This window comes from Apteryx mantelli, chromosome Z (genome assembly GCF_036417845.1).
Source record: "Apteryx mantelli isolate bAptMan1 chromosome Z, bAptMan1.hap1, whole genome shotgun sequence".
Taxonomy (NCBI): domain Eukaryota; kingdom Metazoa; phylum Chordata; class Aves; order Apterygiformes; family Apterygidae; genus Apteryx; species Apteryx mantelli.
The window spans coordinates 75,599,786-75,626,011 of NC_090020.1; the positions used below are offsets into that span (position 1 = coordinate 75,599,786).

General features: G+C 51.7%; 1 protein-coding gene across 1 annotated transcript in view; it reads right to left on the bottom strand.

The window, feature by feature from the left end:
• TLN1 (talin 1) overlaps window positions 1-26,226 on the bottom strand; it is a 62,699-nt gene that overhangs the window by 28,349 nt on the left and 8,124 nt on the right. Inside the window, exons 2-17 of the mRNA XM_067316352.1 lie at window positions 12,971-13,134; window positions 7,663-7,760; window positions 7,248-7,377; window positions 6,825-6,977; window positions 6,356-6,498; window positions 5,601-5,728; window positions 4,807-4,867; window positions 4,365-4,469; window positions 3,788-3,943; window positions 3,362-3,463; window positions 3,037-3,113; window positions 2,566-2,746; window positions 1,629-1,742; window positions 1,141-1,249; window positions 393-601; window positions 141-239 (exon numbers count right to left, since the gene is read on the bottom strand). Coding sequence (XP_067172453.1) covers window positions 141-239; window positions 393-601; window positions 1,141-1,249; window positions 1,629-1,742; window positions 2,566-2,746; window positions 3,037-3,113; window positions 3,362-3,463; window positions 3,788-3,943; window positions 4,365-4,469; window positions 4,807-4,867; window positions 5,601-5,728; window positions 6,356-6,498; window positions 6,825-6,977; window positions 7,248-7,377; window positions 7,663-7,760; window positions 12,971-13,100 — 1,995 coding nt within the window. The 5' untranslated portion in view covers window positions 13,101-13,134. The remainder of the gene's footprint in view (window positions 1-140; window positions 240-392; window positions 602-1,140; window positions 1,250-1,628; window positions 1,743-2,565; window positions 2,747-3,036; window positions 3,114-3,361; window positions 3,464-3,787; window positions 3,944-4,364; window positions 4,470-4,806; window positions 4,868-5,600; window positions 5,729-6,355; window positions 6,499-6,824; window positions 6,978-7,247; window positions 7,378-7,662; window positions 7,761-12,970; window positions 13,135-26,226) is intronic.

Genomic DNA, 26,226 nt, shown 5'->3' on the forward strand with positions numbered 1-26,226 from the left:
GGCAAAGTCACCATGCACAGGCCAAGCTGTAGCATGGATCCCTCCCTGCTGGAAAAGGTCCTGAAGGGATGATCCTGTGCAAAGGCAGATGGTTTTATTGAGTACGTGTCTCCAGGTACAGTCAGAGCCTCATCACTCACCTGGAACCGAGGATCAGTATCACTTTCTCCAATTTGCTGCAGCAGTTCTCCACTTGTCTGGCCCACAAGGCCAGCAGCTTGCAGGAGATTCTGGCGGGGCTGCAATGAATGAGGCAAAAATCAGTCAGGCTGTAAGTCAAGCTCACTCCGCTGTTCCCCTTTGCTTCAATCCACCCTACCTCAACCCACACTTCCCTCCAACCTGCCTCCTCAGCCCCATATCCTCCACGACCCCTCCTGCTCCCCTCACACCTCAGCACTGGCTGGCTGCGCAGTTTTCAGCAAGTCCGAGACAGCGCTTGCCAGGTTCTTGGCTGCCTGCAGAAGCTGCCGTCCATTCCCTCCCTCGTCCTCCATGAGTGCAGCGAGCAGTTTCACACCCTTGGACATCTCCGTCAGGTTAGAAGATATGGTGGTGACAGCACAGCCCACGGCTGTGTAGTCCGTATCTGCTGGATCCCCTGCACAGGGAGGAAACAGGAGTCATGAAGTAAGGACACTTCAGTGACACTCCAAGAGCATTCTCGGGCCTGTAACTGCTGTGATTCACCTTCCTGGGAGTGGAGGAAGAATCCCTCCTGGCTCCTAGGCCTCAAGGGTGGACACATCAGTCCTGGAGCTGGCTTGGGACACCACCAGAGCTCACAATGTGGGGAAGGAGAGCGGCAGCATGCTGTGGCGGTGGCCACAGCTATGTCAGGGACTGGACAACACACTTGCGGTTCAGAGGATGACAGATCAGCCAGGACAGAGAAAGGAATAGGAACAGCCTGGGCATAGACAGGGAGGTTGGGGGATCTCAAGGCAGTGGGAGCTATGAGAGCATGGCTGGTTCTACAGGCACATTAGCAGCAGTCTGGGTTCAGTTAGCCCTGGCTGGGCCAGGCTGGCTCTGTCAAGACCTTGAGGGAGGGCAGGAGCCTTGACTCCAGCCAAAGGCCAGATGAGACCAAGCCTTCCCCACAGATAGAGCATCCAAGTTGCCCTACCCTCCACCTACCTGCAGTGAGATTGACCACCGAGGCTGTGCCAGCAGTGATAGCATCCACCTGGGAATGGATCTCATGCTTCGACTCATCCATCTTGTTTTTTCGCCAAGCTTTGGAAGCCTGAAAGAAGGAGAGCAGGCTCAGCCCTGCCTGGTGGTGGTGGGGAGCTGTGCACATGCTCACATAGTGGGATGCAGGAGAGAGGAGTTAAGGAAGAAGGAAGGAAGGAAGAACTGTTACCATCCAAGACTCCTCATCCCTATTCTAAAGTCAAAAGTGTAGAAGAGAGAGGCAGGAAAATTGTCTGAGAGACGAAGCATCCTTTCTGCTCCTGCCCCTAGAGCTGGATACGACTTGACCTCTTTGTGGGAAGCAAAACTTCCTGGAATTGCTGAAAACCTCTCCTGGGAAAGCAGCCAGCCACATCCAGACCAGCAACCAACCCCTTTCCAAAGAGGTTCACAAATAAGCCAACATCCCCTCTTCACTAGGCACTCACAGCATCCTGCCCGAGAGGCGGCAAGGTCTCGAAGTCATCCAGTGTGGCCTGGGCTGCATGTACGGCCTGCATGCTGGAGTTGATGGTGCCGGTCAAGGCCTGCTGGGCTGAAGTCTGTAACACAAGGACAGATTGAGGTATGCTAGAGGCTCCAAGTCCGAGCTTAAAAATTCAGCTCACTTGCCCAAGCACGAAGTGGTGGGAACAGGCTGTCGAGGAAAGGGCTCTAAGTAGGAACCTCTGCAAAAAGAGGGGGCAGCCAGAAACACGGGGGTCTCCCCTCTGCACCTCCCACCTGGGAAAGTGCCATTCCACCGCAGCAAGTTGGCTGCTAAGGGCAGGTATTAGTGAATCCTGTAGTTCATGTGCTCTCTGGGAGCAGGGACACTGCAGCAAATGAAGGGAGACCTCACAAGGCTTTTCAGCAAACCCTGCTGTGTCCGGGGGCAGGCTGAGTGGGGCCAGAGAAAATAGGCTCCCTCTTGGCCCTTCTCAAACGCCTCTTTGGCTGCAGAGAAGGATGCAGGGAAGGGCACCAACTCCAGTAGCAGCAGGGATCTGCTGCAAACCACAGCATCAGTGCAGCTGGCTGGGACCAGCAGCTAAGAGCAGCACTCAGCCTGAGGACTGGAAGGAAAGGCTCTGCGACTGCCAGCCAGGGGAAAATACCAGGGTAGAGACCTCTGGATGGATCTCACATAGAGAACTGCAGCATATGCATCTGGGGGCTGTGGGGAATCTCAGAGGAGGATGGAGATAAAGCTTGCGGAGTGGGTGTGGGTGGACACTAACTCAGCAAGGCTAGCAAGCACACGGGACCAACCAGAGCCCCTGCTCTTCAGGGCAGGCTAACGTCTGGCTAGATGGCTGGGGCTGCACCAGCTCAGTGGCCACATTTCAGTGTTTTTGCCCTGCAGTGGGCACAGGAAGACCTTACCAGGGGAGGCATGTGCCCTCGGTGCATCTGGCCACTGGTGATTTGCAGTTGGGCCTGTGGCATCGTGCCCACTTGAAAGTTTTCTGGCCCTCCAGCCCCTGTCCGCATGATGGCTGGCAGAGCCACTGAACCCAGCTCTGCCTTGCCCACACGGTTAAACTGCTGCTGTAAAACAGTTGACCTGCAAAGGAAAGAAATACTAGCTATAGCTGGGAGCACTTGGGTCATACTTCTACAGAAGAGTAGGGACCTCTCCCTGGGCCAGCACCTTGTTTGCACTCACAACTTCATGGACAAGGCCAAGACCTTAGTGTAAAAGGATCCCCGTGGCCCTGGCCCCAACCTTCCCGGGAAAACTGCAGTTGAAGGACTGGCAGCCCTCCCTGCAGACAGTACAGCATGACAAGTTTGGCTGGAGCATGCTGTTAGTTCAGCTTCAGTTTAGTATCTAACTTGCTCCAATGGACTTACTTCTTAGGGGACACAGAGTCTTCCAGCATGGTGGACTCCTCATCCCCCTCCAGCCCAAAGTGGTCTTTGCTCTTTTTCTGTGGAGGAAAGAGAAAATGTGTCAGCCAGCATTCACCTCCCAAACTCCCCCACTTCCAGCAGCCCAAACTAGGGTACATCCCAGGTCCATGGGACCCCCCCCAAGTGCCTGTCTCCAGCCTCTCCCAGCAGGGCTGTGTGCCAACAGCTCTCCAGCTGCAGCCTGAGGGGGCATCTTGCACCTCCTTCAGGTGAGGAGCTGGTTACAGGCACTTGGCTTCCCCTCCCAACCCACACGGGTACCTACCTTTTTCAGGATGATGTCGATGTAGCCAGCAATCAGCTGGGCAATCTGCTCCCCTTCTGTTGTCTGCACCGAGTAGTAACCATCCTGGTAATCTCCAAAATCCTGCAACAGCATAGCACTGGGTAGCACCGGAGCAGGGCACGGACTGCCATCCTGAGCCCCTCTGGTATGTGTTAAGCACCCAGGACTAGTCTCTGTGCCAGAAGTGTGGCTCTGCCCCTCCACAGCTCCCTGTTCTCCATGACTGGGAGAGGCAGCTGGAAGAGGGCAAGGGAGTTTCACAGAAGGGAAATATTCATGACAGAGGTTTACATGGTAGTGGCGGAGGCTGTTCTGCAGCCAACACGCAAGAGATCAAAGGGGCCCAGTGGCAGGAGCACTGCCAGAGCAGTGGGGCAAGGGAGCAGGATTGGGGCAGCCCCCTACCAAGGTGAAGCTCTTGGGTGAGGCTGCCCAGCGCTTGATGTTGGTCAGACTCCACTCCTGAATCACTTCCTTGGTTTTCTCATCCACGCGCATCACACACTCCTTGGTGATCCCCAGTAGCCGCGGCACCAGCTTGTTCTTCCCCTTCATCTTCTCCTGTGTGCCATGACAAAAGGGTTACAGACTGCCCCAGGGCTGACCCTCAGCACAGCCCTGTCGAGACTTCAGCTCTCCAGAGCCTAACTGTCAAGGCAAAGCTATCTGAGGTCTCACTTGACTAGGAAGCACCCTAAGGCCATACTTTTGGGCAGTGATACCTGTGACGTGGTCTTGAAAAGGAAATGAGAAAAAGCATGAACCAAGAAGTGAGAGGGCAGCACACAGGGAAAGCCAAAAAGAAGGACAAGACATAAAGTGGGGACACAAGGAAAGCTGAAGCAATGATGGGAATGAAGTGGGTTAAGGTGAAATAGGTGGATGGAGACATGAAAGATGGAGGAGGCCAAGGGGATGCTGGAAAGAAGGAAAGTGGGCTGACTAGGCATGGCAGCTGGGGCTTGGGGAGCTGCTGTTCTACCTTGACCAGGAAGAAGGAGACTCCATAGGTCTTCAGGGAACGGGCAAGTTTCACGTAGCGAACTTTGGCCTCGATCTCGCTCATGTTCCCGCAGTTCTTGTGAGCCTGTAATAACAAAGACAGAATGTCACACTAGTTCCGTGGTCCCCTGGCTGTGCACCAATGCTGTTACAGCCCTTCCGGGCTCTCCCCACTCTTACTGACACCCCTGCCCTGCTAGCATCCTCTTCCTTACTACAGCTACACCATCCCTCTGACCCTCTCAAACCTCAGGAGCTGCCATGTCTACCCACTACAGCTTCATACTCCTATCTCCCATCTACCAAGCTGCTACATGTTCTCCTGTCCAGGCTGGGAGGTGCTACCTCCAGGGACAAGAGAAGCCCAAATCTCTGGGGAGGAGGAATGACAAGCCTGGGTCTTAACACAGCCCTGCACGTACCATAAAGATCTTGCGCTCCCCTTTCTGCTTGATATATTCTTTGGGCAGGAAATCCTTGAGTCTGCGAAGAGACAAAATCAACTGTTACCAGCAGAGCCCTGAAGCCAGCACTTGTCTTTGCCTATGAATAGGCCCAACACAGAGTCTTAGACAAACCTCTGCCAGGGCACAGGTTGAGAGTTTTTGGAAACAGGAAGGATGTGGGAGGGGTTGTTGCAGAAAGGGAAATTCAGGACCTCAAAAGACCTCTCCTTCTTGGAACCACCTCTCCACTTTCCAGGTTGCTGATGCCACAGGGGGCTGCAACTTACAGTTCACAGGCTGAGGGTAGCCCTTCTCCAGGCCCACACGAGGGTCTGGTCCTCCACCAGGGTGGGAGGAAAACAGAGTCTTAGCAGAGCATGCTCTCTGCTCAGAAGCACAGCTGCCCTTAATGTCCAGTTAGCCCCAGGAGCTGCCCTGCAGAGAGCAGGGTGGAGGCACCAAGGATGCAGCCTCTTGTGCAGCATTGGGCCACATTGCAGGCTGGGGCTCCTGCAAAGTTGGAGCTGCCTCCATGTCCCAGGGCACCCCTGGGAACTAGAGGGAGCAGGATGGGGTTTGGCACCCTTCGCATTTGGTGTTGAACTCCACACTCTGGCATGGTGCATGAGGGTGCAGAGCTGCAGGGAGGAGAGGGGTTGCTCCAAAGGTGTTCACAACCCCAAGGGAGCGCCAATGCCAGTGCTCCAGTGTGGTGCTGAGCTGCTCAAGTCGCCTCTGGACAGGGCCCAGGGGCTCCCCAGGACACTCACTCCAAGAAGCCTGGTTTGTGCTTCTGTTCGTTGTGTGGCCCAAATTGGATCTGGCACTGGTAACCAGCAAACTCGCATGCTTTGTCAAATGAGACAGGGTGGGAACCGTTAAGGATGTCATCACGAGCCTGTGTGGGAAAAGAAGACATAGACATGGGCTGGGCACAGCAAGCCCTGCAACACAGCCCAGCAACTGCCACTGCTCCCTTTTACATTAGGCAGGAGGGACTGCTGCAGACTGCCTGCACTGAGGCACACTGTTGCCCTGCAGCGAAACACTTTGCGGCAAAACAATATATGAAAAGCAATCATGTCTCACATACTGAAACAGAGACACAGAGCAACAGCTCAGAAACATCCTCTCTGGTGTTTAGAAGCTGGGTTGCCGTATAGAAAAGAAATGGCACTGACCAAGGACAAGGCAGCCCCCTCAGGTACAGCAAGGCTAGTCACCAATCCTGGGCTAAGAACAGCAGCAGAACTTCAGGCCTGGGGACAGGATGGTTCCTATCACACACAGGAAATGTGGGACCTCCTTGGAAATCTTAGGATTGAGCAGGAGGCAGGGCTGGGATTGTCATTGTTGGCTCTTACCCAGGAAATCTCTCCCAGGTGACAACTGAGCACCCTGAAGTGCTCCTCTAGGCTGTTCTTGGCCAAGAACCTCAGTCATCAGCCTTGATAAGGGGCTGGCATAGGGCAGTGGAGCAAGGCACTGCTGCCTTGCTGACAACAGTGAAGCTGAGGGGCTGTACCTGCACGTAGAGCAGGTTGAGCTGCACAGGATCTCGCGAGTCCACGTTCTGGTCAGAGTAGAAGAACTTGCGCCGCAGCAGCAATGTCTCGTTGTCGTCAATGCCTTGCTCACGCAGGGTCCGGCCATGGTCCAGCCAATTCACTGCAGGCAATGCCAGAACGTGAGCAGGGATGGACACCCAGGCAGGGCTGGTCTTGGCCCAGGGTGTGGGATCTGGCAGGACCGCTCACACAGGCCAAGAAACTGAGGCTGTTCTGGTGAACCCCTGCTCTCCCAGAACGAGAGACTCCAGGGAGTGCAGGCACTTGCCCCCTGCCGCAGTCCTCACCACCCTGGTGCTGCCTCTGTATCCCTGCCTCAGGTCTTCACCTTGCAGGAGGCACCACTCCCATTCCCACCCGCTGAGCTCCCAGCCCAGCTGCTCTTCATGAAGGCTGACTTTCTCCCAAGTACTTGCAGGCACATACACTCGTCATCCGTGTGCAACTTCTGCTTAAGCTTCTCCATTTTCTTCTCATCTCGCAGCAGGGTCTTGTCCTTCTTGAGGGTGCCAGTAACCTCCTCTTTCTTCTCTTCCATAATCTCCCGAACAAGTGAGTACTCATCATAGTTGGTGATGCCTGCAGAAACACAGAAGACTGAGCTCAGCACAATACTGCTGCCAAGCACAGGGCCTGGAGCAAGCCGGAGGAGAGCAGAGTGCTGCCCCTGCCTGGCTTTAAATACTTGTTGGACACAGGCACAGCCTGCAACCAGGCCATTTGCCACAGAGCTGGCACTGCTCCCCCTTCCCTGCCACGTCCTGGCCACCCCCCGTTACCCTCCCAATGAGACACTGCCATCTCTTGTCACCTCCCTTCCTCCCCCATGTTGCTGCAGCCTCCTCTTACCAATTCGGGCACATATTGTCATGAGCATGTCTGTGACAGTTTTGGAATCATCAACCATGACCGTTTTCACTGTCCCATCCAGCATGCGGATCTTCAGAGGCCGCTGCTTCTTTTTGTACTCCATGGTGTCCTACAGGCACAGCAGAGCACACCTCTCAGTGGTGGTACCAGTGCTACCATGTAACGCCACTGCGCCATAGCACCAACAGCCCCGGGGCTCCGTTTCCAGCGCAGTCTTGGGGGAGATGAGTAAGAGGAGCGCTCAGGGTGCTGAGCTGCATGGGTCACTGCAGCACACGACGCAGACTGCAGCTGGTGTGCAAGGCAGGCGCCCACAGTACCTGTGCCACTGTGAGTGTGTCTGACTGCAGAGCCAGGAGGGCACCAACTGGAAATACGGGGTCTGGATGCTTACCCCATTGCGAAGCATGTAGTAGTCCAGAGCCTTCCCAGCTTCCAGCCAGATCCCTTTCTTTGGGTCTTCATCCGAAAGGAACAGCCCAAAATCATTGGCTGAAAAACATAGCAAGGTCTCTGTCAGCGTCGCCTGAGGAACTGAGGCCCCAAGGGCCTGACACCGTGGGTCTGCTCCCTGCTCCCCACATGGGTGCGCAGCTCAGGAAAGCTCTCTGGAAACGAGTCTCCCTGTCAGGGCTGAATGACCGAGGGAAGGGAGGGAACTCTGCTTTGTGGCCAGGCTGATGCGCAGCAGATGAAGCAGCTCTGCTAAGTAATGAAAGCAAGGAGAACTTGGAAAGAGAGCCAAGAGCAGCACTGGACAGGGCCTCCGAGATACCAGGCTGTGCTCAGAGTCGTGCATCTGCAGGGTCCAGCCAAGCTGACCAACGTGCAGGATACAGAAGTATCTGTGCGCTGGAGCGGGCACCCAGAACTGCTACAAGTGGAGTGAAAACCTACTTCAACACAAGAGGCCAGACACAGTGCAAACTTGGCCTCAGTGGTACAAGGCACTCTAACCTCCTCCCAGGGCTCAGCACTGGGACACGTTATTCAGTATCTCCACCAGCGACTGGGAGAAGGGCCACAGAGAAATCTCTATGTTTGTGGATGACACTAAGTTCTTTTGTCAGGCTGATAGCAAGTGAGACCTTAAAACCTGAGTGGACAAAAAAATAGAAAGCAAGTTTCAGGACAGATGTTTTGCCATATATTTATCTACGGAAAAAATCATTTAAGGCATGCCTACACAGTACTTAACTTGGAACTGACAGTTACAACTGAAGAAAGAGCTTAGAGTTGTGGTTGACAGCGCTCTGAAATCATTGGTGCAACATGCAGTAGCAGCCAAAGAAAGCTAACAAAATGCTGGGCATCATCAAGAACAGTGTTGAGAACAAGATGGAGGGTATCGCTTTAACTGTCTATAAAAACTTGGCACATCCACGTCTTGAATACTATGTACTGGTCTAGTCTGCACATCTCCAGAAGGATGCAGTAGAGCTCGAAAGATACAGAGAAGGGTAACTTAAATGATCACCCAGAAGGAGCAGCTGCCTTAGTAAGAGAGACTAGAAAGGCTGAGACTCCTCAGTTTGGGGAGGAGGAGGCTGAAGGAGGATATGATCAAGATTTACAAGATCTCAAAAGTGGTGGATAAGCGTAGAAATATTCAGCAAATCTTGCTATATCAGAACTGGGGGGTACTCAATGAAACTTGTAGAACATCAGTTTAAAACATATAAAAGAAGGTTTATACAGCGGGAAATCAATTTCTGGAGCTCACTGACCCAGAGGCTGTGGAAGCAGGGTCAAAAAAGGACCAGACAAATCTATGGACAATAGATCCTTCAATGGATACTGGGGAGGGATGTCTCTCTAACATCCCAAATCTAACCACTTTGAGTACCGGGAGAATAAAAGGGGGGTGGAGCACAGAGAGCGGCCAGGCTCACATGCACTCCCAAAAGCCCATCTCCTGTCGCTCCGACGGAGGCAGGACTGTGGGCAGAGGGACCACCGTTCTGACGCAGGGGGACACCTCTTATGTTCTTACTGCTAGTGAGGAGGGTTCCTGCTCACAAAAGGCCAGAACCATGCCTGCCTTTGCTCTGGAAAAATCTTTTTCCACCTTTCATCCAACTCTGGACTGGAAGTTGTCTTGGCTTCCTCAGTCCAGTTGTTTCCTGGTCACTAATTTTATAACTAGTCATCTCCTTGGCAGTTTTCTGCAGGGAGGAAAAAATTCCTGAGCCATCACGCTCCTGCCTAGCTAGTACTGTGGTTAAGAAAGCTATTTTTCAAAGCAAATTCTAAGAGGATAATTCTAAAGCTATGAAAACTGAAAAGCCAATCCCAGACCCATAGTTTGAGAGGGAAGAGGTGCTTCCTAAGACAGAGCAAGAACACAGCTAAAAACTTGCACCAAAGCTTCCAGAATCCAGCAAGGTATCTCAGTTCATACCTCACAAAGACATCGGCTTTCGGAGAACCCAATGCCAGAAATTAAGCGGTCTGGTGAGTAAGACGCGCTGAGGCAGCACCCATGCACCCATGCAAGAGGCAGGGGAATCTGGGTGACACATGGGCCAAGGGATCACAGTTCCCTTTCCTGGCCCAGAAAGAGGAGCTGCAGAGGAACGCGTGCTCAGGAAGGACTAGTTGGGAAGTCACCTGGGTTGTGGACTGTGTTAAGATACTGCACCCAGATTTAACAAAATGGTAGTCATGTACTGAACACCTTCTAAAGGTGACAAAAAAGCAGAGCTACTCAAAAAGGGATCCATGAGTGCCACACAGTAAGTACAGTGAAGAGAAACAAAAAGTGCCAGGATCTAATAGAAACAGTAGAGCTGTGAGCTAGAGATGAAGGTGAAAGTGAATAAATGGAGCAACTGTATCTGTACCAAACTGTATCAAAACTGCAATCCAAGCCCTTTGGGGTAGGGGGGACACTGGTGGAGGAGGAGAGGTGGGTAGGGAGCAGAGATGCAAGGCTTGGGAGCAGTTCCCCAATGGGATCTGACCAGAGCTTCAAAGCTCAGACTCTCCTTTCTGACAATGGAGAGCGCCAGTTCTTTTAAAGAAAAACTGTAAAAAACTGAAAAGGAACTTGAGAATAACCAGGTCCCTTTAAAGTTTTATCTTTGTCTCTTATAGGTAGTTTGGCTCATGCCCAGGAGCAGGAAATGTAATGTTCCTTCTAATGTTATTACAGCTCTGGCTCTATATAAACATCCAGTCTCTCTTTGAAACCAAAAGTCTTGGTCCGAAAGTCTTTCTGTAACAATGCATTTGACAGACCAAGTGGACATGAAGTGAAAAAACATATGAAGTGAAAAAGCATTTCCTTTTATTCATGCGGCATTTGCTGCTTTCACATTTCACAGTGTTCCCCCTTGCTGCAAGAGAGGGCACAGGCAGCCCACCCTCCCATTCGCAGAGCCTCCCACGGTCACGGACTCATCCCGTTCCTTCTGACCAGCGCCGGTGGGAACCCCTTGCCTCCCGCCAGGCCGAGCTCTCCGGGCCCCAGCTTGTCTCCCTGCTGCTCTCCGACCCGGTGGCAGGCAGCATACCCGTGCTGCCGACAGTGCTCGGATGAAGCCCCACCCTCCACTTGCACTAATATTTTCCGCGCTGTTCCCTGTTCCTCTTCCCCATGCCTCCTGACATCACGTTTGCTTTTTGCTTAACGCACTGCTATATAGAGGCCTTTACTCAGCTGCCTCTGGTGACACCAGCTCCCTTTCATGAGTTAAGGCAGTTCATTTATAACAGGCAGAGCCCTTTTAAGAACTGGCATTCAGTCTTGGCAGAGAGGATCGGCAGATCCAGCTGGGAGAGGAGTTACTTCATTCCAGGGAAAGCCAGGATGACTTAGTTGAGGAGGAGAGCTGCAGGGAGCCTGTCAGCGTGGGCAGTGATAGTACCCCCAAAACTGGCAGCGAGACTCAGTCCTGCTGTCCCATCCTCATATCTGCTTGCTGCAATCATGCTGTGTGTAGACCACGTATCCTAGAGTATGAATCAAATCACGAGGTCATTTGTCACAGATTTAATTCTGAGTCTCCTAGAAGCAGGGAGATACTAGAACTGACCAGCTGAGCAAGGTCACTGAGTACCAGCACATCACAAGTCTCACAGAGAACTGCTGGGGAGGGGACAGACCAAAGGACAACATATTTCCCAACAAAGGAAATGTTCATTTATATTGTTTATTAATACTGCTTAGAACCAGGGCAACTGTTTAAACCCCTCCAAACAACTGATCTTGGCTCCTTGTAATGATTACAAATAGGAGAGAGAAGAGAGAGGAAGGGCAGACAGAATTTGACAACTATTTCACTTTCAGATGTGTTTCCCTACCCCACACCCCAATTTCTTCTAAGGTGTAAATAAGGGAGCCCAAAGAGCTCAATGCTGTGGTCCCATGACAGCAACCTGAAAGCGTGCAGGGATTTCTAGGATCAGGGGGGATATTCAGGGGGAGCATGTTGCTTCTGTCTTGCACCACTACAGAGCTGCAGGTTGGCTAAGGGAGTGTCAAGTTACCACATTTCTTCAGGTCCGTTAGCAGGAGAGATCTAGGGGAGCAAGTGCTCAGGAGATGCAAGAGTTACAGAACCAGACCATCCAAATTGTAGCAATTAAGTGTGCCTTAAAACACCACCACCACCACAAACAAACAAACAAGCCAATGTTACAAGGTGACAAACTGCACAGGCACTTTGACAGAAGAAAGCCCTTCCATTTAACCTGAACCTTTATCCAGCTGCACCTACTATGTCCAGATAAAGCCAGCTCCTGTACTGTATTCTATTCTTTCTGGGGCCACAAATCTGCACAGTGGGGACACTAGCTTAATTTTTGGTAGCCTATCCACCCAGCAAAGGGCAGGGAAATCTCCAGACTGAAGAGCTCTGTCAGAATAACCTTCCCCAGAAAGTTCTTGCAGAGCAGGACTTGTAAGGCTTTGTCAAACAAAACTCAGAGCTACTTTCATCTCTCAGTGTGAGGGAAGTTTTCCAGACTTTGAATCACAGTCATGGCACTTTTCTGAATACTTTCCAATGGAACCATGCTCTTGGATAAGGACAATTCATCAGATGCAGAATGTTTTGCAAGGATGTACCAGTTTCAACAAAACCCTCATCAGTAAAAGCTTCTCAGGTTCAGAATAAAGTGGTTTCTGCACAAGATGGTGGCCGCAAAACAACCAACAACCTGAAGCAGTTACTAGGGAAGGGGAAGGACGAGGGTCAGGCTCTGGTCTCAGTCAGGCAGAGAAAACCTGAGCCTAGTTCTCCCCCCTACTAGGAAAGCACCCCAATAATCACACTGACTATTCTGTTCTACATGCAAAAAAATCCATAACTGCACTGGGACAAAACTGAAGAGGGAGGTCTTTGAAATGTCAGGGTTTTTTTTTCCTAAAGGGAATGTATAGTCATTTACTGACCAAACATAGCAGGTCACAGAGCACACAGAAACGAGAAGTAACTTGTCCAAAGCTGCAGAACTGGGAGAGCGGGCTTTGCACCCGGGAAAAGACTAGTGTCTAAAGGGTGCCAGCACCAGAAACATAAGAGGTCTTTCAGGGCAATTCATAGGGGCAAAAAAAGAGGAAAAAGGGAGATTCAGTGGGGAAAGCAGAAGAAATGCTTTGACAGGAAAGTAGGACAGGACAGGGAATGACTCCGAGGAATGGGGCAGGAGCACAAGCTGAGATGGGATGGCACTGGCCACCAGAGCAGGTTACTTACGCTGCCCCATCTGGGCCTCAGGCACCCGCTCCCGGATCATCCGGCAGGCATCATACACCATGGTGGAAGGCTCAAACTGCATGGTCTTCACTACATTGCCGATGCTGATCTTCAGCGAGAGGGCAACCATGGTGGCGGTTGGACAGTCCCCACTCCTGTGTCACCTGCCAGAGGAGACAGAACTGGATCAGCTCTTGCTGCTGGGCCCGCACCCATACCAGCATCTCACTGCTGCTCAAGGAGTCTCAACTCCTCCCAACCCAGGAAGCCAGAAGTAGGTTGCAATCACACAGCTACAAGAGGGAGCCGTTTCACTGAAATGTCCCTGCTTCTTCAGCAAACTCAGCCAGCACTGCCGCTTCCACAACTCAGTGCACAGGGTCTTTGCTGTTTCTTCCCTCTGACATGACCTTTTCTTCCTGAAAGCTGGGAAATGGCTTCTAATTACAAATAAGGACCATACCCTGTGACTAGCTACTCCTTTACATGTATATAAGAGCCCATGAAAAAGGTTGTTTCCCACCTCTGTGCTAATGAAGGGGAGAAGGTTCCAGTGATGGACATCTCCAACCAGACAGACACAGGCATCTATGCAAGGTCCTTCATAAATACAAGGGCTTCAAATGAAGTTCAGAACCAATTTCTTTACACGCAAGGACTGTCCGGGGCCTCCAGCCAAAGCTAAGGGCTGTTGTCTCCCTATCAGGGCCTTGACTCCAAGGTCACACAGTCAATTTTGTTCAAATACAGAAGTGACCATAGCTGTTACTCAGCAGAGACACTGTCAGCAAGGAGGAAATGAGTGCATGGGAGTACTGTGAGATAAGATGGGAGAGCATGATGGAAGGATTTATAATTAAAACTGCCATGACACAGAAGCCACAAGAGGAAAACCAAATTTTTACCCTGAGCCAGTAGGGTCCTGCCCTAGCTATCAGGACTCCTCAGAGGTCCCGCATCAACATCTGACAGTGCTAAGCCAGGAGACTGAGAAGAGAGCTGTGACCCTCAACCACTGAAAAATTCCCCAGAGTATATGACAGGCACCCACACTTCCTAGAGATGAGGGACCTGGAGAAACGGAAAAGCCTGGAGCTGCTCAGAGAGAAGAGATAAGGAAAGGGAGAGGGTGGCTCCTATCTGTTCCTGTCCCCTGGGAGAGGGAAGTCACTAAAATTGAATGATGGCAAATTAAAAGCTGAGGGAGGAAAATACTTTTTATACGCTGCAGGATTTGTTGGTGGAACCCCCTGCCCCTGGAGAACATTGGGTTAAATCAGCAAGAACAGAGGCCACAAGGGCAACTGTGTAAAAGCAAAGGGACTCTCCAGGCCCAGACAAGAGCCAGGCACTTGCTCACAAGATACAGATCTCCCCACAGGCTTTTACTGACTCCTTCCTCTGTGGCTCTGAGTTGCATGAGAAACAGGGTACAAGACACCACACAGTCTGGGACAGCACAGAGATCCTAATGACAGCTGGCAGCAGGGTGGAAAAGGCCACAGCTCACCTGAGCAGAGCTCCTGTGCAAACGGAGGAATCACTAACGACTATGTAGGTCTCAAAAAGATGAAATTTCTTGTGTGAATAAAGGAAGTTCAACTGCACGCATCACTTCACTCCTCACTGCGTACAGACACCCCGTAGGGAGCCATTTGCCCCATATACACTTGGGGCGGGGAGGGGAAGGGCACCCATTTCCTCCTCCACTCCATGCGATCCACAGTCACTTTGCTGGCTGTGCAACCAGCCCCCTTAAAATGCCATTCCCAGGCACCAGCTTTCTGACGGACTCAGGACAGACCAGCAGCAATACGCTCTGGGAAGGGACACAGTGCAACATGTCATGACGGAGCCGCAGCGGGAGACAGCCAACCTGACAAGCCTAAGCAGGCCAGGAGCAAGGGAGCTGAGAGGAGCAGGCATGGAACAGCAGGAGACCTGGACTGCAACAGCAGAGAGGATGAAGAGGAAGCTGAAGGGGGATCAGCAATACTCAGCATGTCAAAACTGTTTCAGCCTCCTGCCTGTCCTCTCCATCCAAGTAACTCTTCTCTTGCTGTCCTCCTCCCAAACCCACATATTCTCCTTGGGGCAACAGCCTCTCTTTCTGCACCCCATCCCCTCCTCACAGATCCCTCCAAAGAGGCTAACAAGCCTGCCTGAGCACTTGCCGGGGTAATTCCCATGCGGCGCCCAAGTGGAAGTTCAGCAGGAGGGCGAGGTGCTCCCCAGAGCCAAGCACAGCCTGGCTGTGGGAAACGGCTCAGCTGCGTAACCCAGGGCAGGCCCCACGGGGAGCTCGGCGAGAGGTCAGCAGGCTCACTGTGCGGAGCGTGGCCCGGGGCAGGCGTCCGCTGGGAGCGGGACGCCCGCTGAGCTACCTCTGCTCTACAGCATGTGCTGGCATTTTACCTGCCAGGCTTGGTAGTAGCTGGTATTTTGGCTTGGGGAGAAGACCGGCTGCTGGACATTGTCAGCGAGGAGTGTGCCAGCTCATCACGGGAGGAGCAGAGAGGTGCTCCCCGAGCGCAAGGAAGCAGTTTTGGTGCCAGAAGCCCAGAAAAAGGGTAAAAACCTGCCAGCTAGAAGAGGCACAAGAGAGAAAAGTGCCACAGGATTGAGAAGTCGACCGTATCCCAACCCGATTGCTCAGACATCCAGCGCTCTCCTACCACGGCAGGAATCAGCCAGAGGGAGACAAGGCATGCTGGAGGCAGCTTGTAAGCACTGCTCCCAGCAGCCTTGGGCCCTTGCAGCTGCCCAAATGACCCAAGTGTCCCGAGAAGCAAGTCCCTCTGGGTCAATTTGTCCAGGGCTGCCAGAGCTCCTTCCAAGCCTTCTTCAGAAGAGGCTCACGGGAGCAGACCAGCAGTACCACACTGCTGCCGAGCCCACCGTGGCATCATCACGGGGCAGGCTCCAGCCTGGCCACAGTTTATCTGCTGCAGTCGCGAGCTCCTAGAGGCTGCAGTGCCATTACTTGCTCAGACCCAGCATGCAGAGCAACTGCTCATGCCCCCAAACCCCTTGTTCAGCACGCTGGAGGCTGATTTTCCTCCCAGCATCCAGAAAGGATGTCAAATTTCTAGCCCGCAGTTGCCAGAGGGGGATGTTGAGGGAGCTCCCAGAGAGAGCCGAGGGCATGCCAGGCAGGAGGAGCCCAGAAGCTGTAGAGAAGTGAGTGTCTCGTCAGGATGGGGCCCCCGGGCCTCTTATTTTCCCCTCCCATCCCCAACTCAAAGCTCCCAGAAGCCACTTCCAAAACTGCAGCCACCAAGCATTAGCCAAGCTGACCTCCCGCCCCTCGCAGGCATGCATTTCTCACTTTGCCCTACCATAACCCACTGGCCCCAAAACTGTAGATGGTCACCTCACTGCTGCCAGCCTCACTGGCTGCTCTGGCTCCACAGAGCTTACCAAGTCAAAGCCTCCAAAATAAAATCGCAGGCCCACAGTGGCTTGTGAGGCACTAAGCAGCGCCAAGAGCCTGGTCCCACGCTCCACCGCAAACAAACCCCACCCCTCTTTGCCGATACACGGCTGCCGATTTCCTGCCGCAGCTGCACGTGCACTCCTCCGTAGGGCTTCGGTGCAGCCGGGACTACAACGCTGCCTGAATGCACCTGCAGCGCAGGTGAGAAAGGCTGCGAGATGCACCTTGCAGCCCAGGGAGCTGCTCCGGGCCGGATAAGGGGTGGTGGCCCCACTCCTGGGGTCAAGCTGACAAACCACACTCAGAGCATTTTGCTCCCCCTTTACTTCCCCCAAAGCAGCTAACACCCCTGCAGGGCGAGAGCAAAATGGAGAAGCAGGCGGCGTACAGCGAAACGCTCGTGTACTTCCTCTTGGGACTTACCCAGCTGCCCAGCAAGCAGGCTGCGAGTTTGCGGCACTGGCCACCTCATGGACACAGCCCAGACCTGACAAGCTCATACCAGTTCCACCAGCACAGTTAACATTTTGCAGATGAACTGGCCTGGCACCGCTCTCCAGCCTGGAGCATTACTAAGCCATAAACCCAGCAGCAACGCACACTGCTGTAATGGGGAATTTGGGAAATGGCGAACGGGTTGGGTGCGGTGGAAAAAAACAATAATATAGCTGGACCCTGCAGTTAGGACGCATGCTGCACGACCAGGACCTACAACACACCTTTACAGTGGGAGCCAACTCCTGGGACGCGCTGAGGGTTTGGTTTCTACTACCCAAAAGGATCACTGGTTTTTCCAGTGCAGGTTCACAAGCAGCAGAGGTTTTTGCTCTATCTCCTGTCCCCGGGTTGTCTCCAAATCCAGCTGCTTCCCTTTCCTCAGTACCCAAGCCCTGGCTTTTCTACAGCAGGAATGTGATAGATGTCCAGGAATTCAACATCCAGGAATGCAGCTCCTGCTGTTCATGTCGCACGATCCCAGACTGACCCAGTTCCACCTGGATAATTGTTTTGTTTCTCACTCACTGCATGTTTCAGAAGGCAGGTCCAGTCTCCAGTCTATTTGCTCCTAGTCAGTCCATTCCCATTTCCTCTCAATTTCAGACAGCACTTCCAGCAGTAGCCAACTGAATGCTGTGCCAAGTACACGCCTGCAGACCTCCAAACAACCCACCAGCCTGGTGGGTCTCCCAGGTATGGCCTCAAGTTGTCAAGAATTGCAGATTTTTATGAATCTTTAAGATCTTTATTTAAGAAAATGGAATCATAACTAACCCTGGCGGAGGACAGAGCCAGCCTAGTCTGTGAACCACCTGCCCCAGGAGGTGTGGGCAATGCTGACAACCGGACTCAGGATCCAACGTCAGAGCCATCTAGCTACCACGACCACCCCAGCCGACATGAGAGGAACTCCTACCTGCGATCTGGTAACACTCGTGCGCTAAAAGCCTGCCGGACCTCTGCCTCTGGACAGGTGAAGATCACTCTCTGCAAAGCCAGGTTCTGTCCTGGGATCAAAACCTCAGTCCTTCAGGGACCGTGCTGCAGTCCCAGGCTTTGCTCTGGCTACAGATCAGGCAGCTCCTGAGAAACAGGAGTGAAGGAAATGGCCCGTGAAGCACCAATCTCTGACAAGACACGGCCAGAGCCCCAAGGCAGAACCTGCCCCAATTTGAAGTGACAGAAGCCTTTGAATTCACTACAAGAAAGGGAAGTAGTTGCCGATTTATGCTGCAATGAGTCTGCATGAGCAGTTTTTGTGGTAATGGAAAAGCCACAGTCCCTGCTAGGATGGCAGAACAGCACTAGGATCCTTTCCCCCTCCTTAGTCAGCTGATTTCCAGGCGTAAGTGCTGTCTTCACAGACCTGCTCTTAGTGTCTGCCCCATGGCAGCTGAACAAGCACCAGCTCTACAACTAACAACTACCATTCATTAAAAATATCAGCTCAGAAAGGCACCATTCCCTCTGCGTATGGTATTAGCACTCCAAGACCAGGGTCTCCTGCACCAGATGCTGCCAAAATCCAGGGTAAGAGAGTCCTTGCACAAAGCAACTTGCAGAAGGACAGAGGCATGGCAGGAGGGAGGCAGCACAGTGCAGAGGAGGAGCTGCAATGCCCAAGGCCCAGAGTAGCAGAGATGGGAAGAAATTGCGAGCTCCCAGCTCACAAGGCAAGGCCTTGTCTTGGGTCTTTAGGCAACCCAGAATCACCCCCAGTCCCTGCAGAAAAGACATTTTGCTCTGCCCCTTTGTCACTGCTTGCTCCATGTCTGATGTGTGCAGTCCTGACAGCACAGGCCCACATCACATCTAATGCAGAGTAACTGGAAGATGTACACCTAAAAGGGTAGCGTTCATGCCACCCCTCCCTCCCGCCATCAGATCTAGAGATTACCCAGCTGCAGGGCATGTTTTCTCAGGAATCTAGCAAAGCTCCTGGAGCAATAGTTGTCCCTTGAGTCAGTCTGACCTGACTCACCTGCCATGGCAAGAAACCAGACATGAAGCAGATACAGGCAGAGGACTGCTCCTTTGTGGCGGCAGCCTACAATTATGTTGAATTACACAACCCGATGTGGTGGTTTAATTTATAGCCATGTAAATTTGTGTTGGTCCTCAAAGGGGTAATGACTGTTTCAGTTTCTCTCCTCAATCAGGCAGGCCCAGCACTTCCTTGCACTAAGGCTCAGGAGGCCAGATGGTGAGTCAAACCAAGGAACAGCACTGGAGAGCTTGTGTGGCAGGAAATCCATCTTCCTGCTTGTGAGTGCCGTATCAGGATGGCCTCAGTCCTGGTGAGTATCCTCAGACCTGGCTCCAATTTAAACATATTAACCAGGGAGCCACAACAGCAACCCTCTATATCTACTGCAGCAAAACGAGAGCTCGGAGGACAGGAGAGGGGGCAGAGAGCCAGAAGTCTTAGAGTCACTCTCCCTGCCTGCTGGCTCTGCGCTCTCCAAGCCTCCACGCTGCTGCATGCAAGCCCCAGAATCAGCATTTCTGTGCATCAGGTGCCTTCGCTATGCAGTTCAACACCCTGGATATCACATTTGCTGGAGAAGCACTATTAGGGACAAAGTAAGCAACCTGAAAGGACTCAAGCAAGTGGGCAAAACACCCACCCACAGCATTCAGTAGTGCTGAAGCACTTGTAGCCACACAGTGTGGTGCAAGTGACCGCTAAAGGAGCAGTGCTATGGAGCTACGTGCTATATGAAACAGGCCCCAAGCCAGGTCAAGCTTTAAGGAAATAACAGGTTAGCCTCAGAGTGAGCATCCTCAAAAGGCCTCTGAAACACTGCGGCCAGGTTTAACGACATAAACTGGAACAACAATATTTTTACAACAGATTAAACTCAGAGAGAAATAACAAAAACAAAAGGAGGTTGTAAATAAGTCTGCCACCTGCCCACTTGCAGCTTGCAGGGAGAGTCCTTTCCGTTAGCTTTACTCTCAGTCCAGCAGGCTCTCAATGCTTCTCCGGGTTGCGGCAACCTCTGGCTCCCTACAAAGCGTCACTCATCCCCTCTGTCCCATCGCAGGCCTGGCGGTGTGGCTGCTCCCCGCTCTTCGCGGCTATCCCCCAGTCTCCCCAACAGCCCAGGCCTGCCCTCTCCAGAAGTTACATTCCCTTTCTTCTCCTCCCAAGCTTGCTCATAGGGAAGGACGAATGTGCACCCTCTCCAGAGGGAATGACTTGTTCCAGAAAGCAGTCCTATGGACTTTCTTGTCCTTAAACCACAGATGTTGGAGGACACAAGAGCACTCATGGGAAGCACCACAGCTGCTTGTTCTATTTTTTTTTTTTTTTCTACCAGGCATCCAATATCGCCGTCAGGGGAAGACTACTGGCTAAATGCATCCTTAACGTGACCCAGTAGGGTTCTTGGGCAAAGGTTTATGGCAGCCTCCTCTGCTGCCTCGTTGCAGCCTTTTAACAAAACCAAACATACCACAGTAACAGATGTTTGTCACCTCACTCCCCCAGTGCTGCCTGATGCTGCTTGGGTCCTAAAAGAAACCATGCTGTCAGATAGGGCCCTGGGCTACTGAGCAGCACCAGATAACCCATGGCAATTGGCTCAACTCCCAGCTGAAGGCGCTACATCAGCCCAGCCTTTGCTAGCTGCTCTGAACTGCTGACTCGGGCAGGTTATGTGCAAGGAAACGGTCCCTGCTCTTCAAGGGGATGCAGGTCATCCAGCATGGCACGGGCTGAGCAAGCAGCTGCATGCTTCCAGGGCCCCTACCCTGGGCTGGACCAGCAGTTCAAGGAGTCTCAGTCTGTCACTCCTTGGGGGACAGTCCTGACTGAGACATGGCTAGAGACTCAGAGCAGCAGCAAGGGAAGTGGGAGGCAGCACGCCCCTGCTCTCAGCCAGTCCTTTAAGGGATGGAGGAGAAAAGAGCAAGACCTGAAATGGATAAAAAGCAACTGGATCTGATTTTGGTCAGGAATGAGTCAGAGCAAGCAGAAACATAGGGGGATGGAAGGGTTGGGTACGCAGGGAAGGCTGGGTCCGACTCCTGCGCGCGTTCAGAGAGCAATAACGCCAGGAGGGTCTGCCTCCGCGGTGCCCTGCTCCTGGCATCCTGAGGAGCCCAGCAGTCCCTCCTGCTCGGGCGCGGGGACGGGCTTGAGAGCGAGGCTCCGGGGTCGGCGGGGTGGAGCACGCTGCCTCCTCCGCTGGCGCGTGGAGACCTTCCAGCTCTGCATTCCTGAGCCGTTCAGCAATGCTTCTGCAAGAGCCGCTCGCGGAGGCCCACGGCTCCCCATTGGCTCCGCGCGCCGCTGACAAGGAATGAAATGTATTTTGGGTCTGGAGGGAGCCGGCCAGCAGCGCTGCAGCGGAGGAGCATCAGTGGCCCGTGGAAGGGAGAAGGAGGCACCTGCACGCGTGCAAACCCCTCCTTGGTCCATACACGTCCTGCTGCCGCCGACTTACACCCCTGCCCCACCTTGCCACCGCTCCTCCTTCGTGCACTTGCTCCTGGAGCTGCCGCAGGCAGCACAGCACGCCTTCCCCAAGTGCAGCCGAGTTCCCAAATGCCTGCTCAGATCTTGCATACAGAAGCGCCCTTTTTATACTCCACCTCCAGGCTGTCCCACACCCCCCTCCTTACAGCACTAAAGCTGCAAATGGCTCCACCCGGCCTCCAACTTTTCAGCACGCTCCTTACTGCGGGCATACTAATCGGGACTGCAGGCACTCAGCAACCACATGACACGGGCAACCTAAAGAATTTCCCACATGAGCAAAGTTGCAGCACTTCTATCAGATGAGGAATAACTTGCTCTAGAAGGGGCTTTTCCAATATTTCATACACTGGGCGGCTTGCTGTGGTCCCCACGCCAGTTCTTGTCACCTTCTCTATACCCCAAAACATTCTCGAGCTGAACAGAAAACTGCTTTCCATCCCTCCCTCTGAACTGCAGCAGCTGTAGGAAAAAGCGTGTATCGCTACCAAGACAAGGCCAGAGCCCGTGAGAGAAAGAGGGGAAAGTCAGATGCTGACAGAGAGAGGAACAGAAACAAGCCAAGCCATGCCAGCGCGGCAGGAACAGCGGGGTTACTCTTTCCACAGCCACCTCCGCAACTTGAACTTGCAATTCCTGCCTCCGAGAGCCACCCGAAACCACAAGGCTCCACACTGCTACAGCAAAGGCGCTCCTTAACATGCACCCTTCGCGATGGACTGCCTCTTTGGCATGAGCATCCCAGGAGCAGGCAGGAGCTCAGCCGCATGGAGTCCTTCCCCAAGCACCTGGGACTAAGCTCCCTCACTGCCTGCAAAACAAACTGAGAACACGCCTGGAGCGTGGACTGCTGAGACTTCTTGTAATCAGGCTAACTGGCTTGCAGGGGAACAACACACAGGACCAAAGAGCGCACGTCTGCAGGGAGAAGGGGATTTACAGCCATCTTCCAGAGCTGCAGGGCAGGGGCAGGTAGAGCAGCCCAGCACTTCTGCTCCCATGCACACAGGTCAAGAGTATCAGAATAAAATGAGGGATCACTGTGTGAAGGCCTAGCCTGGGGCAGGGGTGAGAAACTAGATTCATTCAGGCCTCCTTCAGTATAAGGACTTGTAACTGGAAGGTATCACTAGAGTAGCGAAGTCCAGTCCTCTGCAGTCACAGATGCTTAATTCAGGATGTTCTGTGAGCTTTTTATTTTAGATGCCACTTCTAGACGCTGATTTTGGGCTTGCAGTGAGAACAGGCGGGATTAAGGGCACTGCAACAGCAGAGCATTCAAGAAAGCCAACCATCCCATCTAAGGAGAAAAAAAGCACACGGTCCCAGGCAGCCAACCTGGGGAAAAATCTCCTCCTGAACTCAAGCTTGATGATGAGTTTAACCCTAAAGGCGGAAGCAGCCTGTACGTGGGGCATTTTTATGCCATCAGGAAGCACTGGCACTTCACTGTTGTTTCTATTACTAATTCCTGAAAAGGAAGAGAGCAAATACCATCCAAATTATGCATTGTAAATAAAACGTGGATTTAGTGTAATAAAGGTGGTGCAAGCAGGCAACAACCCTTTCAACCATGCTGGAAAACTGCCAGCACGCTGACTGTTCAAGAACGCCTACTCTTTTACAAAAACGATCAATTCAATCAATCAGCAATTGCACCACAAAGTGAACTGAAAGGCAAACTGGACTGGAAAAACATGCCATTTTACAGTAAGAGCACTACCTCCAACACAGGACATGCAATTTGAAGGGAGAAGCACAGCACTGTGCCACGCATGCTCTTCTCCAGCTCCATGGGGACAGGCAGGTCCTCCATGACCATGAGTGACAACACACAGCACAAACACAAGCATCAACTTTGGGTTTTGTGGAAAGCAAAGCGTTACCTTACAAGATGTAAGGTGCTAAGGACGCGGGGGGGGGAAATAATCGCACTTCTTTTTGTGGTGACTGCTTCATGCCTGAATCAATGCAAAGTTCTGCAGCACTGTAAGGGCTGAAACGTCAAGCAAGTATTGAAAGGAAAGAAAGATGATGCATTTTTATTTCCATATTCTGAGGAAACAGCTTAAGCTCCAAAAAATGAACTTTGCTCACATCAATTTCTAAAGCGGAAATAATCTTTGCTATTTAAGAAGTAAATTTTATCAATCCCTGTAATCATTTGTCAAGGAACGTGGTACTTAATCACAAGGTTTGCAAACCTGTCTGGATGTCTCCTTCTAGAAAGACCTACTTTGATGGGGCACCAAGTTTGGGGCTTGGTGGTGAAGGCCTGTGTGGACTTCCCTGTGGGCACTATATTTTTAGAGAAGAAAAAAAAATATATATATATCAGACTATGTAAGAGACAGAGTGGGAGCTCTGGTACAGCAAAGCCAAACAAATTCTCACTGTCACAGGCAACCCACAAGCAGTGCCATTAAAAAACTACCATTGTGATCTCTTCTACATTTCTTTGGCAGAGTCATCCCAAATGTTAAACACATCTTGCTGAGAAAGAAGAAACTCCAGTTTTCCCAAAGGGAGTTCAAAATTCCTTTCGCAAGAGGAATGCCAGTGCTGCACTTTGCCACTGACAGGGAGCTCTCAAGAAGATCAAGCAGCGCGTTTGCAGCCAGCTGCTGCAAGCACACTGACATTTGTACTTTGAGCAAAAGGCGACTTTGATTGAAGCACAACAAGAGTCCTTTGATGTGCACAAATCTACCGAGATGCACTGACTTTACAAAAGCAACCGAAGGAGATTTCAGAAGAACTGGATAGGCCATAAGCTGGTGACACTACTTATGGTCTCCATGGCAATCTGGCATCATCTAAACCAGAACGACTCAAATGCAAGAAAAGACTTCACATACTACCAAACGTTCAGCCAAAAGGATCCATGTTAAACCCACAAAAATGGGGAAGAGGCTGAAACACGCTGATGTAAACCTGAGTTTCTTCCTTTTCTTCTACTACCTAATACAGTTCCAGAACTTCTGCTCTAAGTCTAAGTATATAAAACAGTCCATAGTGTCCAAATGATGTGAAATTACTGAAACAAAATAAAGGAAGGACAGCCAAATTTAAATTGTCCCTCTGCAGGGGGGAAGAAGGGGGAAGGACAGACTTGATGAATGCCCCAAAATGTTCTATGCTGGCTAGATGCCAAAAAAAGCAAACATGTTAGTAATCATTTATTGGTATGCAAAAGCAGATAAGCAAACGTAGCAGTGATCCAGCTAGCTAACAGGCTGCAAGTTAGATGAACACATTTATGCATTCAATTGAAAACTGCAAGCTTTTCATCTGTGGAAAACATACGCAACCATTTTTCAGCTTTGAGAAAGGAACACGTTGCTTAAACGAGTGCCAGAATACGGGCTTTCCTCTTCTGAAACTTTTGTGGGCTCCCACTCGCCTCCCCAGGAAATTCCCCATCTGCTTCCTTTCCCCCCCGCCCCGCAGTCGCCCCGTAAGAGCGTTAGCTAGGTCTGGGGCCCACGTTTATTATATTAAGGAAGCAGAGGGATGTTGCTGACTCACAGACAGAAACGAGCCTAGAACAGCAGCATTTAAATGACCTTCAGGCTAACCCCAAGCATCCTTCACGCTCAGAGCCATGGCGGGCTGGGGGGAAAGACGGGCCATGAAAGCCCCTGCGGAAGGGAGGAGAAGCAGGCAGGAGCAGCACCGGTTTCAGTTATGCCACGGATGTAGAACCAGCTTGGGAGTTCGCGCTACGCAAGTAAAATGGATTACTGCATTTAAGGACTTTTGGCTTGAATTACTTCTAGCCGTGCTTCGAGTTTCATTTAAAAAATAAGCGCTACGCCACCAGACACGCTCGCAATTGTGCAAACGGACTGATCAATAAGAACGAGAACAATAGCTGACCTCGGGCAGCCCTAAGACAAAAAGCTGTGCCAAAGCCCCGGGCTCTCCCTCTGCCAGTCTGAGAACCAAGTTGTTTTTTCTGCCGTTTTCTACCTTTCAGAGCAAGAATTTTTTCAATGCCGGTTCAGTTTAAGAAACAACTATGTCATTTCTGGGACCACTGTAAGTAAATTTTCCATCACATGATGTAACTGCTGTATTTGTATCTACTGACTTTAGAGTATCAAGGCAAGAACAGTTGCAGAGTAAGTTTTACATTTAAAAAAAATATCTATTAGTAGCGTCAGACTGTCTTCAAACAGAGCCTGTGCAACACACTGGTGGAAAGTTTCCAGAACAAACTGCGAATCTTTACCAAATAAAACAATTTCACCATTTTAAATATATAAGCTCTAAAGGAGACACCACACAAGACTGCTTTACAGCGATGTCAAAATATTTAGGAAAGACTGGAATATTCCTGCAATTCGTGTGTGGCAGCTGTGCGAGGATGGGAGAGCAACGGCCGAGACCTCTTTACAGGAAGTTTTATCAGCCATTCTGCACAGCTACGGACTGCTAAGAGCTCAGCTGCTGCAGCCAACTAAGGCTTTTTATAAGCACAGCAGTTACACACTTGGTTAACATGGACTCCGACTGCCAGCAGCTATGCACTCACCAATGAAGTCCCTGCATTTTTCGCTTGCACAGAGGTCAGCAGAAAGCATAAGAGCAAACGCATTTCATTCGCAGAGCTATGAAACATTTGCACATGCTTTGCACAGCAAAAACTGCAAGAAGTTTCATATTATGGTAGGTGGACTCGGAAAGCAAGGCTTACTCATTACCCAAAACTCACTCACGGCAGCAGCAGAATTTGTATCTAGTCGTTAGACCCACTGCTCTTTAAGCTTTCTGCATGACGGGCAGCACTGATTCCCACTGCGGTTCGTGAGGCAGAAGCCACAGCAGTCTCCACCT